The 19,542-nt window shown below is 43.4% G+C and overlaps 1 protein-coding gene across 1 annotated transcript; it reads right to left on the bottom strand.

The window, feature by feature from the left end:
* Positions 1-10,873: 10,873 nt before the first annotated feature.
* On the bottom strand, positions 10,874-14,838 carry LOC119271148 (probable LRR receptor-like serine/threonine-protein kinase At3g47570). Its single transcript, XM_037553079.1, has 2 exons — positions 11,588-14,838; positions 10,874-11,463 (listed from the first exon to the last, which is right to left on the bottom strand). The coding sequence occupies exons 1-2, from the start codon at positions 14,520-14,522 to the stop codon at positions 11,087-11,089; spliced, it is 3,312 nt and encodes a 1,103-aa protein (XP_037408976.1). The 5' UTR covers positions 14,523-14,838; the 3' UTR covers positions 10,874-11,086.
* Positions 14,839-19,542: the final 4,704 nt, after the last annotated feature.

Below are 19,542 nucleotides of genomic sequence, written 5' to 3'. Positions count from 1 at the left end.
AGTTTTTGACTATACTCTAAAACATATCTATATACATTCATATGTAGTCTGCATTAAAATCTATAGAAACACCGATATTTAGAAATGAAAGGAGTATTAACTATATACTCTTTCCATTTCTAAGGGCGCGTTCGGTGGCCCTCCGCTCCGCTCCGCTCTGCTCCTAGAGCGGACGGAGCTGGAGTTATAATCCCTGGAGCGAGCTAACAGCTGCTCCATAGATTCTTGGATTTGAAGGAGCGGTGGAGTATCGAACGCGGCCTAAATATAAGTCTTTTTAGAGATTTCAATAAGGACTCATTTTGTTTCATATATAGTTTATACTGAAATCTCTAAAATGATCGCATATAGTCTATATTGAAATATCTAAAAAGACCGTATATAATTCGTATTGAAATTTCTAAAAAAAACTTATATTTAGAAACGGTATTTTGATATGAGCCCAGGGTTCAGCCCGTCCTTTATTTTTGAGTCGAGGGCTCAGCCCATCCAGGAACTGGGATCAGCACCGGCCACAACCAAAATGTCCTACCAATCCTCTGATCAGTGAACGTCGTCCCACACTGCCCCCCATCTTCCGCGATGTCGTCTTGTGCTGCTGCAAGTCCGCCGTCGTCCATCGACACCGAGCTCCTGGCCTCCATAGTCCAGGGCACGAGCGGCGAGCCCAACCGCCATTGCGCCCCGGTTGTGCTCCTGCGGTCCTACCGGTTGCTAGCTGGGTAAATTTTTGATCAAAACTCTATTTGTAGTGCATATATACTGAATAACAGAAGTATTTAATACTAAACTTTTTGTAGATCGTATTTAACACTGGGACTGCATTGAACTGAAATTCAATTCAAAAAAAAATTGTGTGAAGTCTTACATGCATTGTTGAACTGTAATTTAATTGAAAAAATGTAGCATCTAGAAGTGCTAAAGTTTTATTAGAACGCTTACACGGTTATTTTGGGTAGTAAATGCGAAAGTTTTTCCATGTCGTCAAAAGAAAATTGGCCTGGGGTTTCCTTAAATCATGGCTCCACCACTCAGTGGGGATCCGACCATCTCATTTTCTTTAATTTAGGTTTTTGTTTCCCTGGTGACATCGACAAGGTTGTGGCGGTGATGGAGGGTTGAAATAAGATCTTTCCGGTCCCTCCCTACGTCAACGATGCTAGATCCGATGCCGATGAAGGACTTGTGAGATTTTGTGTCCACATATATGTTGGTTCCCTTTAGATCTTGATAGTTGGTATTCTTTCAAGGAGAGCTATTGACTGACCATTAGTTTTGATATCTTCTTCCATGTTGTTCTGCGGTATGGTTTGGTTTCTCCAATCCTCTAAATCGGTTTCTGCAAGCATGTAACACGTGGGATGATGCTTCAACCGATGTTGCTTCAGCAATGTTTAGATCTCTTCTCAAGGGCGAGCGACTATTGCCGCCTTCAAAACCTACTATGGCAATGGCATTTGCAGATGTCCCTTTTCTTTACCGTTGCATCACTAAAATTTCCAATCTCCAGCGGGTGGCATACAATCGGAGGAAGAAGAAGGCTAGTACAAGTTTCAATGGAATTTTATTTTTACTGATCTTTTTGTGTAAAGTTGTCTATCCATTGCACTGATTTATGTTTTCCTTGATATTGATCAGATCTAAGATGCCCTTTAGGTGCCTTTATTAAGAAAACCTCTGGATTGTAGGATTTTGGTAGTAATTTAGATGATTGAATCCTAAGGATTTCCGAAATCCATTTTGATCACATGATTGGGGATACTAAATTCTTGTGGAATCCACTACCATGCCTCCCACTCCATAGGGAATTCCAACATGAGCTGAAACCTCCTTTTCTTTTTGCTTTGAGAAGCTCAATGCACATTCACTCTATCTCTCTACCGTGTCTCCTCAATCTCTACAATTTCCGTGTGTTTTTAGTGTGCAACATCCAAAATCACTTATTGTAGGATTCTTGTATATTGAAATCCTCTAGGATCTCATGCTATGTGATATCCAATTCCTGCATTTTCCCTATTCCATCATTTCCATATTCATATGATCCAAAGTGGCCCTAAAGTCCTTTTGTCTTGCAATGATGATGGCCATGAGCAGGGTCAAGACAATGGCGACCTAGGACCTCAGGTATGGGGGTACCACTATTCAATTTTGTGAAAATTTACCCTATAGGTAGCATAATCTGGTGTAAGCATCATCATAGTTCCAACATCAGTCCTGAAATGGCATTAAGTTGTTGGAAAATTGGTATTAAGGATATAGTACAAATTATTTGCATTTTTAGAGACGATGCTATGGAACCTCCTAGATCCTCCCTGGGGGATCACGTTGTGGGTTTAGGTAGTCTGACTAACCGGTGGTTTAGGTAGTTTGCTTTGTCATTGTGTCCAATGGACAATTTCATGCTTGTCATTTGTCGTGGAGTTGGAGCTAAACCTTAGAGGAGCCTCAGTGGTGATGATGATACGTGTACGGTGATTGGTTGTAGGAGTTTCGATCGACGCAAACCCACATTTCTTTCTTGAAGCTTGTCGCCATACTTAGAGTTGTATGTCGTTCCGTCATTCACGGGTGTGGTCAACTATTTAGCATGGTTCCTTAAGTTGGAGTCACTGGATTGAGAGCAATGGGAGATGATAATGGCCCTTGTAGCCAACCATGAAGGATACTCTCTACTTGTCGGTGTATTTGGGTCCACAGGGTAGCCAAGTTAGCTAGCGACATGAATGTGTTGTCATGTTCCTTGAAGATGGGTCACAATGTGGGTTTAGGTAGTCTGCCCTTCTAGTGGTTTAAGTAGCTTTGCTAGTGTGTCCGACGGAAATTTTATGCTTTCAGTTTGTTGTGGAGTTGGGGTACTATGGATGAGTCTCAGTGGTGATCATGAGGCGGGTAGGGTGGATGATTGTAGGTGAAAGTGTGTTATATCGACTAAAGGGGGGGTGAATAGGCGATTTTTATGAAAGTCTTCAAAACGTGGAAGTTATGAAGACAAACGATAGAAATAAACCCTGCAGCGGAAGGTAGACTACACTAGGCAAGCCATAGTCATGTATTCAATAGAGTGAAAGCACAATGACTAATAGCAGCAATGTAGTAAGGATCAGGTAGGAAGATATTGTGAAGCCACACAGAACACGCAGTCACTCAGTGAAGACAAAAGATAGTGCGAACATACAATGACTTCATAAGGAGTACCAGTAAGTAAAGGGAAGGGAAGATGAAACCAGTGACTCGCTGAAGACAATGATTTGTTGGACCAGTTCCAGTTGTTGTGACAACTGTACGTCTGGTTAGGGCGGCTAGGTATTTAAACCTTAGGACACACAGTCCCGGACACCCAGTCCTGAACACGCAGCTCAGGACACCCAGTCCTCACCGTATTTCCCTTGAGCTAAGGTCACACAGACCTCGCCCAATCACTCTGGTAAGTCTTCAAGGTAGACTCCCAAACCTTCATAGACTTCGTTCACCGGCAATCCACAATGTCTCTTGGATGCTCAGAATGCGACGCCTAACCGGCTGGAGGATGCACAGTCCTCAAGTGTAATAAGTCTTCAGATCACACAGACAAGAAGACTTAAGTGATGCCTAATTCTCTTTGGCTCTGGGTGGTTACGGCTTTATCCTCGCAAGGAATTCTCTCTCAAAGGCTTCGAGATGGGTTGCTCTCAAATGACAAAAGCCGTACTCTGAATCTGAGCAGCCGACCGTTTATGGTTGTAGGGGGTGGGCTATTTATAGCCACTTGGCAACCCGACCTGATTTGTCCGAAATGACCCTGGGTCACTAAGGAACTGACACGTGTTCCAATGGTCAGATTTCAAACTCACACGACAACTTTACTTGGGCTTCAAGCAAAGCTGACTTGCCCGATTCTGGACAAGATTCGCTCTCAAAGTCTTCACTCGAAGACATAGGTTTTGTTTAAGCATCACTTCAGTCATTCTGACTGGTTCTCTTGGACCCCACTTAACAGTACGGTGGTTCCTATGACTCAACACAGAAAAAAGAGAACTACGAAAGATCTAAGTCTTCGAGCTCCATAGGCTTCATGTGGTGTCTTCTCCTGTCATAGTCTTCAATGTGAATATCTTCATATACCACCTTTGACTTCAATGTCTTCATACATTTTTAGGGATCATCTCTGGTAGAAAAACCGAATCAATGAGGACTTCTACCTGTGTTATCCTGCAATTCTCACAAACACATTAGTCCCTCAACTAGGTTTGTCGTCAATACTCCAAAACCATCTAGGGGTGGCACTAGATGCACTTACAGTAGGAGCCTCGGTCGACGCAAGTCCATATTTCTCTCCCAAAGCTTGTTGTCATAGTCAGAGTTTTCTATTGTTTTGTCATTCACGTGGGTGGTCGAGGACTAGCTCACTAAGTAGGAGGAGTACGTAGAGCGGAGATGATTGAGAGAGCCCGCTAAACTACAAGAAACCTGTTAATGCGTGACGGATTTCTATTGACAGTTTTGAAAACCGTCATGAACGGCACAGTATAGCTCCGCAAGCCCGCAAAAAGCCCGCCTAAAGCCCTAAAATTTTCCCCATATAAAAGCTAACCCTAACACACTTCCCCATCCCCAGTCTCTTTCTCCATCCGCCGCCACCACACGTTGCCTCTCCTCATCCCTGCCCTCCGCCGCCACGCCTCTCATCTCCTCATCCCCATCCACGTCCTCCACCTCCCCACCTCCAACCGATGATGGCGGCCCGAGATCCATGGCGACGGCGGTTGCAGCGGCCCCATGGAAGCGGCGGCCAACCATGGATCTCACCTGGGGCTTCCCTCCTCTGTCTCCCAAGCCGCGGAGCTGCCTCACCATCCGGAGATTCGGATCAACAAGCGTCAGACTAGCAGAGGACGACGACCGTGACCCGCGGGAGGCCTGAGCTCGACCTCGCCGGCGACCATGATGCCCTCCACAAGGTCCCTCCCTACTTTCCCTCCTCGTCTCATCACTCCTTCATTCCTTCATTCTCTCTCCCATCCCCAATCGATTTTTGTTGCTTCGATTCAGATGAACAAGAGCTCTCCGCCTCTCCAGTTCCATGGATGGCGACTATTGGGATCCCACGCTCTAGCCCGATGAGCTGGGCGAGCTGGACAGTGAGGTCGTCCACGCCGCCCACCATGATTCCGCACATAACAAGAAGGTCAACCCTCTCGCTCTGTTTTTCATTTCTTTCCAAGTGATGGCTGCTCTCCTCTAGCATAGTTCCCTAGGGGCTCTCAGATTTTCTTGGACTGAACCTGATGCAGAAAACATGGTCACGTCCTTTCCTGATACTCGCATGTTACAGCCAACGGTATACTAGCAGTGCTGGCTATTTTATTTTTCTTCTCTCACCGTGCGAGTCTAGCAGTGTAAAATTTGTGAGATCTGCTAGTTAGCTAAGCAACTACTTTAATAAGATGCTCCTGTTGGTTCTTTGGAATTTTCTTGTTTATGGGGGGAAAGTAACTCATTTATCTCACTGAATCCATTGACCAAGAGTACATTGTTTGTTAACTAGGCCTGCTATTACATTGCTTCTCTGTTATGTGGTGAAAATAGCCATCATATTGATTTCCACACAATCTAGTTGATAAATTTATGCCACATGAATTTTCATGCTATTGTACCGAGATGATGGTGGTGCTCGTTGCCATGGAATGCTTGGTTGATCACATTTGTTATCTGCAAATATACATGTTGTATTTTTGTATCTTTTGTTATGAAAGACACGTTGTCCCTTTGGAAGAAAAACACTACTTGAAGAAAAAAGGGAAGCCAAAATAGCTGATGACTATGTATTCTGGTGTTTGTTTTGTTTTGAGCCAAAGTTGTCCTTACTGCTAGCATCCCCATGTATTATGCTCGGCTGTTACATGAGCCAAAAAATTAATTAGCTAGCCCGTATGCTTACATCTCCATGGATCGTATCGATCCAGCCGGCTAGTACGTGTGTGTTTGACTCGGCAAACGCGCGTGCATGCTGCTTCATTGAACCTTTTTCCGCCTTTTTTCTGTTTGGTCATTATCATTTATTGGCTCCTTATATAAACATTTCAGTTAGGACCTCAAATGCTCATTTGCTAAAGAAAAAGAAAAAAAGACATCAGATACCGATATGTGGCATGTTAATTGGCCAGAAACCAAAAAGAGACCCAACCATTTTGCCCAAAAATTGGTAGATGCTACGGCTATAATCCAAACAACACTATCACACCAAAATTTTGGTCATGCCCTTGCTTTGGCTATGCCAAAATTTTGGCAGGGCATCTTGGGGCACAAACGAAACGGCCCCCTGATTTCTCGGTTATTGTTAACATCAAAATCTGGTACAAGTCACTCTTGATTGTTCCTGGATTTATGCCAAGCTTCTTATACAATCGTTGATATTGTTTTTTATATGTAGAAGTAGCTGGTGTCATTTTACTTTATCAGCTTACATAATTGATGCCTACAAGTAGCTTCAGTTTTTGCTCAAATATAATATATATCACAATGATGAAATTCTTATTCCCAGTACATGTCACCATGTTCAGGATGTTACGTACGTTGTAAACATAAACTTTTTGCCGCCCTTTACTCTGTCTTATTTATTTGTAATAGAAAGTGGTGTAGAGTTAGATACATGTAGTGCTTGAAGATTTCTCCTCTATAAACCTGGCAAAGCTAACCCTTAACTATATGGCCTCAACTACTACTGCTATAGTAATCAGTTATGTGTTGTATGTTTTGTTACTTTGCCATTTGACACACTTTTATTTGGATTAATTTTAAGAAACCTCATGTTTACTCTTGTTTTATGGTGGATGTTAATCTCATTTCTAGGCACTGTAAGATTTAAGAATTTTGGACATTTAATTCATTTTTTATATTTGCTGCAATTATATTATTACTACTATCTATTCATATCTGTTTAAAAAATCTAAGGTTCTTGTAAATATGCAGGTAAGATTGGGAAGCTGGCTACTTGATGCTGCCCATCACAATTAGCCATGACATGATCGCTGCCGTCAGGAGGGATGATAGCAAGAACCTAAATGATGACCTCGATAGTTTCTATGTTTTGTTGATGCAAAATGAATTGTACTCGTTCCTAACTGTGATGTGTGATTTTTTTTTTGATCTATGTTGTAAGTTATCATTTTGTAGAGGACTTTGTAAACTGCTACGTTGTAAATAAATACAAATGGCTGCATATTGGTTGAACTGTGTAATGTTATACACTTTGCAAATACTTGTTATTGGGCCACGCATTATGCTAAAAACGTATCGAGTAAAAATTGGACTGAAAGAAATGCGTTAATGTGCAGACCATGACGAATTTTGTGACGGAAAGTAGTATCCACGTAGGCAGCCATGTCATCTGAATTGGACAATGAAAAATCCTACGTGGTGTTAATCGATGATGGCTTGTTCCGTCACAATGGATTGGGCCTTGGCGGGCCTCGGGCAGATCCATGACGGACAAGTACCGTCATGTAAGGTGCGATGTCAAATTATGACGCGATATACATGACGGATTGCAAGTCCGTCATGGACGGGTACCGATGACAGTTTTCCACTGATCTGTGACGGAGCAGGTCTGTCATGTATTAACAGATTTCTTGTAGTGTTGCTCTCATACCAATTGAAAGTGCGTTATATCGACTAGAGGGGGGTGAATAGGCGATTTTTATGAAAGTCTTCAAAACATGGAAGTTATGAAGACAAACGATAGAAATAAACCTATTACCCTGCAGCGGAAGGTAGACTACACTAGGCAAGCCATAGTCAAGTATTCAATAGAGTGAAAGCATAATGACTAATAGCAGCAATGTAGTAAGGATCAGGTAGGAAGATATTGTGAAGCCACACAGAACACGCAGTCACTCAGTGAAGACAAAAGATAGTGCGAACATACAATGACTTCACAAGGAGTAACAGTAAGTAAAGGAAAGGGAAGATGAAACCAGTGACTTGCTGAAGACAATGATTTGTTGGACCAGTTCCAGTTGCTGTGACAACTGTACGTCTGGTTAGGGCGGCTAGGTATTTAAACCTTAGGACACACAGTCCCGGATACCCAGTCCTGAACACGCAGCTCAGGACACCCAGTCCTCACCGTATTCCCCTTGAGTTAAGGTCACACAGACCTCGCCCAATCACTCTGGTAAGTCTTCAAGGTAGACTCCCAAACCTTCACAGACTTTGTTCACCGGCAATCCACAATGTCTCTTGGATGCTCAGAATGCGACGCCTAACCGGCTGGAGGATGCACAGTCCTCAAGTGTAATAAGTCTTCAGATCACACAGACAAGAAGACTTAAGTGATGCCTAATTCTCTTTGGCTCTGGGTGGTTACGGCTTTATCCTCGCAAGGAATTCTCTCTCAAAGGCTTCGAGGTGGGTTGCTCTCAAACGACAAAAGCCGTACTCTGAATCTGAGAAGCCGACCGTTTATGGTTGTAGGGGGTGGGCTATTTATAGCCACTTGGCAACCCGACCTGATTTGTCCGAAATGACCCTGGGTCACTAAGGAACTGACACGTGTTCCAACGGTCAGATTTCAAACTCACACGGCAACTTTACTTGGGCTTCAAGCAAAGCTGACTTGCCTGACTCTGGACAAGATTCGCTCTCAAAGTCTTCACTCGAAGACATAGGTTTTGTTTAAGCATCACTTCAGTCATTCTGACTGGTTCTCTTGGACCCCACTTAACAGTACGGTGGTTCCTATGACTCAACACAGAAGAAAGAGAACTACGAAAGATCTAAGTCTTCGAGCTCCATAGGCTTCATGTGGTGTCTTCTCTTGTCATAGTCTTCAATGTGAATATCTTCATATACCACCTTTGACTTCAATGTCTTCATACATTTTTAGGGGTCATCTCTGGTAGGAAAACCGAATCAATGAGGGACTTCTACCTGTGTTATCCTGCAATTCTCACAAACACATTAGTCCCTCAACTAGGTTTGTCGTCAATACTCCAAAACCAACTAGGGGTGGCACTAGATGCACTTACAGTAGGAGCCTCGGTCGACGCAAGTCCATATTTCTCTCCCAAAGCTTGTTGTCATAGTCAGAGTTTTCTATTGTTTTGTCATCCACGTGGGTGGTCGAGGACTAGCTCACTAAGTAGGAGGAGTACGTAGAGCAGAGATGATTGAGAGAGCCCACTAAACTACTCCCAAAGCATCGGGGACTGGCTGACTTAGAGTCACTGACATGTGGGGCCGCAAACCTGATGGGCCATATATCAGTGATCCTAAGTTACCTAACTTTAAGTCAGCCAATCTCAGTGCCTCCCAAAGTCTGCCACCTCATCCCCCCACCACAGACTCATTCTCCTCTGAAATAAAAGTTCTTTTTTTGCTACCACTAAAGTTTTTTATTAGCTTAGCTGCATATTATTTTTCCGCCACTAATAAAGTTCTTTTGTTTGGCATTGATGATGGCCATGGGCGGAGATGGATCACACCGACGGCAAACCTAGGATCTCAGCAGTGGGTACCATAATTCAAATTTTATGAATATTTTACACTATATATAGTATAATTAGGTCTAAGCATCACCATGTGAGTACCCAAGTTAGCTATTTCCATGTATGTGTTATCATGTTCCTTAATGGTGGAAGTTTGTGTGGGTGTATGCAATGGTGTTTCTATTCATTTTTTCTTCTACTATCTAGGCATCAAATATTCCTTACAACATCTCCAACACACTTCCTAAACATATTTTGGGACCTCAAGCAAAAAAACTCACTCCAGTAGATCCACTACTCAAGACCATTTTAGGTAGGCCCCTCCAAAACATCCAGAGAGCACCCAATACTAGTCTCTCTCTCTCTCTCTCTCTCTCTCTCTCTCTCTCTCTAACCCCTATTGTTGGTTGTTGAAGTAGTGGACAATTTCAGAGCACCACTGACCTCCTTCTCCTCCGCCGCAATGTCGCCACTACTTTGTAACCTCCCGAGTTGCTTCACCGACAGCCCTCCATCCCCTTTTGAGTTATGTCACTGCCTTCCAAACCCCGCCAACCCCTCCTAGCTCCGCCGCTTACTGACTTGCTGCCATTAAGCTCCGGCACTAAATGACCGAGGAAAGATGGAGGACAAAAAAATAGAATACAAAAAAAATGAAAGAGTCATTAATGGGCTGGTCCTATATGTCATAAGAAAATGGGGTTGCGAATTAGGAGTCATTATTGGTGCCATTTCTAGGGCTTCAAAAATTGGGCCATCTCCCATTTGACTATTTCGGAGCTTTATTTTTTGGGTTGTGATTGGACATGCTCTATCACTGAGACGGGGCAATGCTTCTGCTTGCGTTTTCTTAAATGAGGACTTCATACGAAAGCATCAAGAAGTGAAGTCTGCCTGTCTTTAATAAAGTTATAAAAAAGGTTAAAATGTTCAATCCATCGACAAAATTAGTATTTGAGAAATGAGTCAACACTGTCAAAGATGGCAAGTTTGGTTGTTGCAAAAAACGTAGTACATCTATGTTGGAAGACAGTCAAGTATTGTGCCTCTATGGCCTTTCTTTTCAAGATAAGGCATGCCTGAGAAAATAGAAAAAAGGGTGAAGCTTGAATGTGTTCTCGGACTGGACTATTTGTTACTCCTTCCATTCTTAAATATAAGTCTTTTAAGATATTTCAATACAGACTACATACATATGTATATAGACATATGTTAGAGTGTAGATTCACTCATTTTGCTTCGTATGTAATACATATTGGAAACTCTAAAAAGACTATATTTAGGATGGAGGCAGTATATGGCACTTGACTCGGTATATCATAGGGATATAATCTATTTTCACACATTGTGGTCAAAGCGTTAGGCGCACTGGTCTTGTTCATATATACTCCGTATTTCGGAAAGGGTTCAATTGATAGAAAGGAAACAAGAATGTTACGTACTCACGCAACCGGAGAAAAGAAAAGCTGACCAAACGGTTGTACATGCCAAATACTCACATTCATTCGTGCCCACTCTAGTAGGGAAGTGGCTGCTCTTAGTGCAAAAGAAGCGAAACAAATACACCCACGCATAGTTGCAGTCTTACAGATGACATAGTATCAGGCTAAAAGGGAGCTCGATCATTGTGTTGCACTACGTGATGTTGTTGCTGTCTGTTTGATGTATTCAGCTTTGATCTTCTTCAACGTCACGACCACATCACGCATCGTTGTTCTTTGGTCAGGCGAGTCGCTGCAACAGAGCAAACCCAACTCGAGCACAGATGCAAGAGAGCCATTTTCCAAACTGCAGCTAGAAAGAGGGGAGCCTTGCAGTAGCTGACCATCGATGATTTGGACAAGCTCCGCAGGAAATGCCTGACAAACCCATTGCCTAAAGGTTAGCTGTGCATCAAACATGGCGTCAGTTGGCTTCCTTCTAGTAAAGACTTCAAGAAGCATAATCCCGTAACTAAACACGTCGCTCTTCCGTGATGCTTTTCCGAGTGAACCGTACTCTGCTCAAGGAAACAATGAGTGGAAATTAAAGCATAAGTCCTCAATCATATTTGTTTTTCTTGGAGACACTATTTATAATTGCCTTAAAAACCAGTTTGTAATAAGACGTAGCTAATTATGTACCTGGTGCCATGTATCCAACCGTTCCGGGCATGCTCGTACATATCATAGAGGTGTCATCACCGAGAAGCCACCTTGCAATGCCGAAGTCTGCCACATGTGCAGTCATCTCCTCATCAAACAACACATTGCTAGGCTTCAAGTCACAGTGCAGGATCAGCTCATAGTGATCATGGTGCAGATACTCAAGTGCCATTGACACGTCGAGCATGATGTCCAGTCTCTCTAGGAACCCCACATGTCGTGTACCCTCAGACCGGTGTAGGAGTGTCTCTAAGCTGCCATTTGGCATGTATTGAAGCACCAGTGCTCTAAAGTCAAGGTTAGAGCACGTGTTGAGTATCTTGATCAGGTTACGGTGCCGCGCCATGCGAAGTACTCGACACTCAACATCAAAACTTCGAATGGCCTGCTCGAGCTGCATGTCAAGAACTTTTATCGCAACCACCAAACCACTGCTCAGTCTTCCCATGAAGACTTTCCCAAAGCTTCCGGAACCCAAAATGTTATCTTCACTGAAATTATTGGTGGCGCGAATGAGCTCATGATAGGAGATTATCTCGTGACCCGGAACATTGCTTGTATCAACAGAAGCATTGTTCTTTTCCTTCTTTAGTTTTTTTCCAAACCATAGATACAAGCAAATGACAATGGCACTAGAGGCTAATATGAGTGTTGGGAGTAGAATTTTTAGCAAGTGTTTGTTACTTGATCTAGATCTATCAAGGCATGGCGACACTCCTAGACGTTGAGCACCACATAGCCCAGCATTCCCAATCAAAGATTGCAAGGTGATGTTTGAGAAAACACCCCCCTCGGGTATTTGGCCTTCTAACCTATTGAATGAGAGGTTCAAGGTAGTCAAGAAGGTAAAGTTGGCAAGGAACATGGGAATGATACCAGAGAGATTGTTGAATGAAAGGTCTAATGATGCTAAGCTTCCTAGTTTTCTCAGTGGGTCGGGAATTGAGCCTTTGAAGGAGTTATGAGATAGATTTACGTATGTTAGCATATCAAGTTGTCCAAATGATTCTGGGATGCTTCCTACCAAGAAGTTCGAAGAGAGATCAATTTGATCAATCTGTCTTAGACCAGAAACATCATCTGGTAGTGCACCATCAATGGAATTGTGAGAAACATCCAATGTGATAAGTTTATTTAGGCGGAAAAGGCTTGGGGGTATCGTTGACCCCAACTTGTTATTAGACAAGTCGATGTTTTGTAAGAAACTAAGATTACCAAAGGTGCTTGGTATGGATCCTGAGAATTTGTTTGCTTCAAGGAGTAACTGTCCTAGACTCCGAAGCATACCCATTTGTGCTGGGATAGGGCCTAACATGTCATTGTGTGAGAGATCAAGATCTACAAGATTCTCTAACATAGCGATGGAATCGGGAATCGGCTCAGTGAATAGGTTGTCACGAAGATCTATCAGTTCAAGGCTGCTAATGTTTGAAATTGCTGCAGGAATTCCACCTGTTAATTTGTTATAACCTGCTCGAAAAATGGTCAACCGTGAAGTGAGGTTTCCCACATGGCCATGGAGGACTCCTCTGAAAGAATTATTATGTATACCGAGGAACCAGAGTTGCCTGCACTGGGAAAGACTCGAAAGGAAGTCTAGATTCCCCTCTAAATTGTTACTTGACAATTCAAGCACGGTCAAAGCTGCAAGTTTCCCTAATGTTGCTGGTACTTGTCCCGACAATTGATTACCTGGCAAAGTTAGGACAGACAATTTGGATAAGTTGCCAAGCGAAGCTGGAATATTACCTACCAATTGATTGCGTGTAAGAGACAGAAACGAGAGTTCCCGCATAAGACCTAATTCTGGTGGAATCTCTCCTTTTAGACTGCAGTTGGAGAGATCGAGACGAGTAAGACTGGTGAGATTGCTAAGAGCAGCCGGGATTGGGCCAAGAATGTTGTTAGATTGTAAGTTAAGCCAGGTGAGTCGTGATAATTTGGCTAACCATATTGGCACAACGTCCACAAAAAAATTGTCACCCAAATCAAGCACCTCTAGGTACCGGCATGATTCAAGCGCTGATGGAAACTGGCCAGCGAAATTGTTTCTATATAGTGAAATAAAGCGCAACAGTGGGAGGTTAAAACTTTGATTGCTCAGAAATATTCCAGCTAGGTTACCGTTATATGCAAATGCCATGATTTGTAGCCTGGACATGTTGTATATGGCTTGCGGTACTAGGCCGGAGAGTTGATTACGCTCCATGTCCAATATCTCAAGCATGGATAATCGTGCAACGACGTGTGGTATAGGACCTGACAGGCTGTTATTTCCAAAACTGATGACCTTCAAGAAAGGCGTGTTGTTGAACAAATGTGGTGGTATTTGGCCACTCAGATCATTGCTGAACAAATTAATTACCATAAGGTTGTGCATACGTAGCAGCATCTCAACGGGAATCTGGCCTGAGAGTTGGTTGAAACCTAGGTCAAGGGACTTGAGCCTTGTGAGGTTCCCTAGGGTAGTAGGTATGGTGTTTGACAGGCTATTTCTTGCAAGACCAAGATATGTAAGACGATGTAGCCTGCCAAGTTCGGGTGGAATTGGGCCTGTGAGGTTGGTGAGAGTGAGGTTGAGAACAGAAAGGAAAGAGAGGTTACCGACATGAGGTGCCACGGATCCAACGAGAGGTGCGTGCGGCAACGATAGAGCAGTGACACGTTGCCTATGTCGGCTGCACGAGATGCCGACCCAACGACAGAAAGGAGTGCCGGTGGTCCAGTTGCCGGCAAGGATGCGGAGAGGGTCGGCGAGCTGGGCTTTGAAAGCCAGCAGCGCGGCAAGATCGGTGTCACTGCCATTGCCGCTGGTCAGACGGGAAGAAGAAGAAGCAGCAGCAGCGGAGACGGTGGAGAGTAGTAGTACCAGTATAAAGATGAGAATACGGGAAGGTGATGAGAGAGCGGCCATTGATTGAATCTTGGCTGTTTGGTTGTGTGGAGTGAGTAGGGAGAGTGGGCGGTGGATTTATGATCATGATTCTGGCGCCGCGTGCACGGCACGGCGAGCATACGTTTTTCCAAGGCAGTCAAATTTGTCCAGGGTCCAGCCATCGCCTTGCCGTGCCATGGAGTGTACGTGCTAGTCAAAGATGAGTTTTTGGCGTGGGTGAAGCGGCCATTGTGCTGATGCACTGAGCAGCGAGAGTTTTTTTTTCTGATAAAGGGCGTTTTTTATTGACTCGTAATGTAGTATCGAAGGATACAATCACAATAAGCATACCCGGTCTCTGCATAATTAGGATGCACACAACCAACACTAACACGCGCACACATGCATCATCGTCACCTAATTTGACCATTGAAAGTCAGATCGTGAATTTTCACCCTGGAGATCAAGTCAAGCAAACTCCAAGCAATGTCTTCAACGGGGTAACGATGCAAAAAACACCGACATTGCCAAATATAATCAACTAGGGTATCACATAAGGTTTTCACCCCGGAGTTCAAGACCGGGTAATCGAAAGACACCACCCAATCGAAGTCATCATATGTTATCTCTTCACTTTCTATGATTCCAACAGCATAAGACGACGTGGACTTTGACAAGGGAAGGTCACATGCACCACCAAAATATCGATCGCTGGACCCAGTCATGAATTCGTGATCAGCTGGACCCAGTCATCGCCCTGCCGGCCGGCCGGCGTTGGTGAGAATATATTTACGTCCAGACATGACTGGGAAAGGCCGGGCTGCCCGTTTCGACTTTTGATAAAGAGCTCTTTTACGGTGATTGAAAAGTTACGACTTGTAATTTCACGTAACTCCATCTATGAATTTTTCTGGCCGTTAGATCTGGAAACTCGTTAAAGTATTTTTTTTGTAATCTACTATTAAAGGAGGATCAAACGTCGTGATGGTTTCACCTTCTTCGATGGTTCGACTTCCCTCGTACGACCCCGCAACAAAAAATAGCAGAGAGAAAACCCACGTTTGACAGCGGAAAAAATTGAAACAACACATGTTTTCCGCCTCCTCCCCTGAACTGCCGATCTGTATCCTCCCTCCCCCAAAACACAAACCACCCGCACCCCATCCCCACGACCACCCACCTCGGACGCCACCCTCTCGGATGACCACCGAACGGCCCCTTCTTCCTTGATTGCGCCTCCCTCTACCACCATCGGTGATATGCCGCCCCACCCATGAAACTTTCGCCATGGCCGCCTCCTTGGCCATGCCCGCATGGAAGCCATGGTCGGGATCGACACCGGCCCTAGAAGAAGTGGTATGACCATGGACCGTGCGATGGAGGGGAGGGAGTTTGTGGTGGTCAGCCATGACGGTGGAAGCGGCGACGGAGTTCTAGGAGAGTTACGCGAGCTGTGGTGGTGGAGGTGGCGGCGGACATTGAGCCTCATCACCCCTGTATCGTCGGTTCTTCCTCTCTCTCTCTCTCTCTCTCTCTCTCTCTCTCTCTCTAATCCCTTCCCAATCGAGCTCGACCCACCCAATCCCCAATTCCACCTCGCTCCCGCCCTACCCAGGCCCTAACCCCAACCGTTTATCGTGGTGGCAGGCAACGATGCCGAGAGCAGCTTCAAGTTGGGTTGCCAAGGACATTGGTCTCACAACGATCCATCAGCAACCAGTCTAGCCCCAACCCAATCCCCTACCCCACCGGCGGCACCTCTCCACTAGAGACAGTCACCGAAGTCAACTAAAATGCCTGAGATGGAGGATGTTTGAAGGCGGCAAGAAGAACATGAGGGAGAGGAGATGCGGCCCAAGCTCTAGACAACAGCCTGGTCTTAGTCCTCTGCTACCTCTCAAAGACGTTCATGCCCGGTGCCCTACCCATCCACGAGGTACCCACCTACAATAACTCCAACTAAAGGTAGATGTGAATTGTGGTGCCCCTTGTTGCGCTACCTCTCCCCGTTATTGATATAGTACTTCAGCCTTCAAATTTAGTGCTTTTGTGATATTTGTTTCTTTGTTTAAATGTGCCTTGGGTACTTGATGACATGGTAAATCGTTCTGGATTGCCTGGCTAATATGTAGAAGTGAATTGGAATTTGTAACTAGATCGTTGGTGCAAACCAACTGTTACTGTATGGTGGTCCATTAGAGATTTTGAGTTGTAATTGAGTTTCATTGTTTCAAGTTTATGGCAAAGCAGATTCTGCTTGTTCTGATGCTTAATTGGTACTCCCTCCGTTTTTATTTAGTTCGCATATTAGCTTTGGTCAAAGTCAAGCTTTACAAACTTTGACCTAGTTTATATACAAAAATATTAAGATATACAATAACAAATCAACAACATTAGATTTATTATTAAATGTACTTTCACATCGTATAGATTTATTATGATAAATGTCTATATTGTTTTCTATAAACTTGGTCAAACTTTACAAAGTTTGACTTCAGTCAACTCTAATATGCAGAGTAAATAAAAACGGAGGGAGTAATTGATAGTCCTGGGATGGCGCCCTGAGGTTACAACTTGTTTCAGTGTAATCTTTACACACATTTTTTTAAACTGACACATTTTTCTTAAACTGGAGTATTCTCTTGCTTAGAGGTTTTGACATTGATATGGTGTTACCTTTTTATGAAGATGGGAATGAGATAGATATTGATAGTGCAGCGTCAGCAGTTTGAGTTACAATCAAAGCATGACTTCTGATATAGAGAGCGGAAGACCTGGACTTCAGAGATGGTGAGGGAATTTTACTGCCTTATAACTATTTCGATCTTATTTCCCAGTCCGGATAATTATGCATTGAAGTGTAAATTGCGTCTTCCAGTTGCTTGTTCAACTGTAGCTTACTCTAAATGTATGGAATATTCGAATTTCTATAATCACATTAAGATTTAAATTACAGATTTTGCAGGTTATGAGGGGTATCCCAATAGATAGGATGCCCGCTGGTACCAGTTAGCGTGAGCTGGTGTGTCACGAATATCGGAATGGGGATGCGGTGTTGTTGTACCGTTGCACATGTCTATGACCGCTGCATGGCGGTGGCTTATAGCTCAGGGCTAGCGGCACGCAAGCGAGAAATGATGCTTCAGGTTGCGGGGTCGAGCAAGCACACAAGTGGTACGCATCCAATTTTCACAGTCATGTTTTAAGTGATCCGACCAGTTCGCCGCCATTTGTATTTACATTACAAAAATCATATATTCATGGTTTCACCCTATTTTCATGGCCTAGCGGAAGTGGAGGGAATACCATCATGTAACCAATTTTGAAAAATTATGTTTGATCTTGAACAAGGAAAAGTTTACCAACAAAGACATCAAGGGACTTATATTTAGGGAGATATTTTAATACCACCCTCAGCCTCAGAAGGATTACATGAACGACTCTTGAAAAAAAAAGCTTTCTATATGCTAGGTTTCTGTGATATATCCTTTTTCTCCGTATAATTTTGTCTATCTTGCAACATTCACAACTGATGCTCTTGAGTCTTGATTATTCTGTTATGCAGTGTAGTTGACCATTTCTAGAGGCACTTTCCTAACCTACAGGAAAATACTGATGTGCGCAGAAGTCAACATGAAGGTTGTTTCTCTCACAAGGTAACTTACATTATCACATGTTTCCTTGTTGTATCTGTTATATATCGGGTTCACAATGATTTGCGCCGCCATACACAGCTTATGTTAAAATATATTAGAAGTTTCAAAATGTAATAGGCTTTTTTACAAAGCAGGCTCGTCATATTTCAAAGCTCTATTTATGTATAATATGAATTATTGTGATGCATCACAGATTTTGAAAATTGATGATTTTGACTTTGAGGTGACATAAATTCTGGAATTTGCTATATGGACCTTTGGTCGGCTACTTGCATGACTACAAGTTTAAAAAAACACTTGCCGAACTAAAACAATTCACTCGACTCCAATTCCTCGAACAAATGGTCCTCCCAGTTCATCCCATGTTCCTCGAAGGATTCCAACATGTATTTATTAGCTATTTGTCATACACCGACGTGGTTTTCTTATTTTCCATTTAATTTCAAACAACATCAATCTAACATATTTCACCTTTGCTACACTCGCAGCTAGACACACAGAGTGATACGTCAGCGACACCAATCAAGAGTGCAAGTGCACCGATTGACACATTGGACGAATAGTAGCAAGGGACCGGAAGGCGGATGACTCTAACAGGCAGGAGAACCTACAGGGAATACATCATCATTTCTCGGATACCAAGGTCGCGTCAGACATCGACATGATGTCCTTTCCCTACTACACTCCATTTAGCGGCATGGCCGCAATTACATGTTGATACAGCAAGGTTAGTATGGCTACAAAGATGCACTAGAGAAAAGGTCAGGCAAGCTCGCAAGGTCGAGCGGCAAGGTCGAGCGTGGGAAGGCAGCCGGAGAACGGCAATGGTTGATATTCCGGTTAGAGGTTCAGGGTGTGGGGGGCATGGTCAAATTCCTCCCTTCTTTTGAAATTCATAGGAGACGGGAAACAAGGGCTCTCTTATATATATATATGACAACACTTGGTCCTCTCTATTCTGGTTTTTGAAAGTGGTGATGCTCAAGCTTGTGCTAACAGATAGTTTTATCGGAGGGGAAATCAACTCTGTTCGAAATGAACTTGTAAGTTGTGGACTTTCCATGCATTTTTTTTATTTTGTTTTATTTTTTAGTTGTAGCCAGCTGGATGTAATCTTGCAATTGCCTTTTTATATTGTTGAAATAAAGCCATATTTCAGATAAAGAGTTTGTGTACTAGTGACTCATTTTGTTGCGTGATCTTTGTTGCATATCACTTAGATTAATCCTCATTAGACAATTTTCTTGTATTTGATGTACATGATACAAAGAGAACAACTACAGGTAAGTAATGTATTTCTTTTTTTTTTTTGCTCGAGTGGAATGTATTACGAAAGATAGATATGTGGTTTGAGTAACAGGGAAGAACCCAAGCATGATTTCCATATTTTGTTTATCATGGCC

The sequence above is a fragment of the Triticum dicoccoides genome, chromosome 3A, assembly GCF_002162155.2.
Source record: "Triticum dicoccoides isolate Atlit2015 ecotype Zavitan chromosome 3A, WEW_v2.0, whole genome shotgun sequence".
Taxonomy (NCBI): Eukaryota; Viridiplantae; Streptophyta; class Magnoliopsida; order Poales; family Poaceae; genus Triticum; species Triticum dicoccoides.
This window is presented reverse-complemented; position numbering and strand designations above follow the sequence as displayed.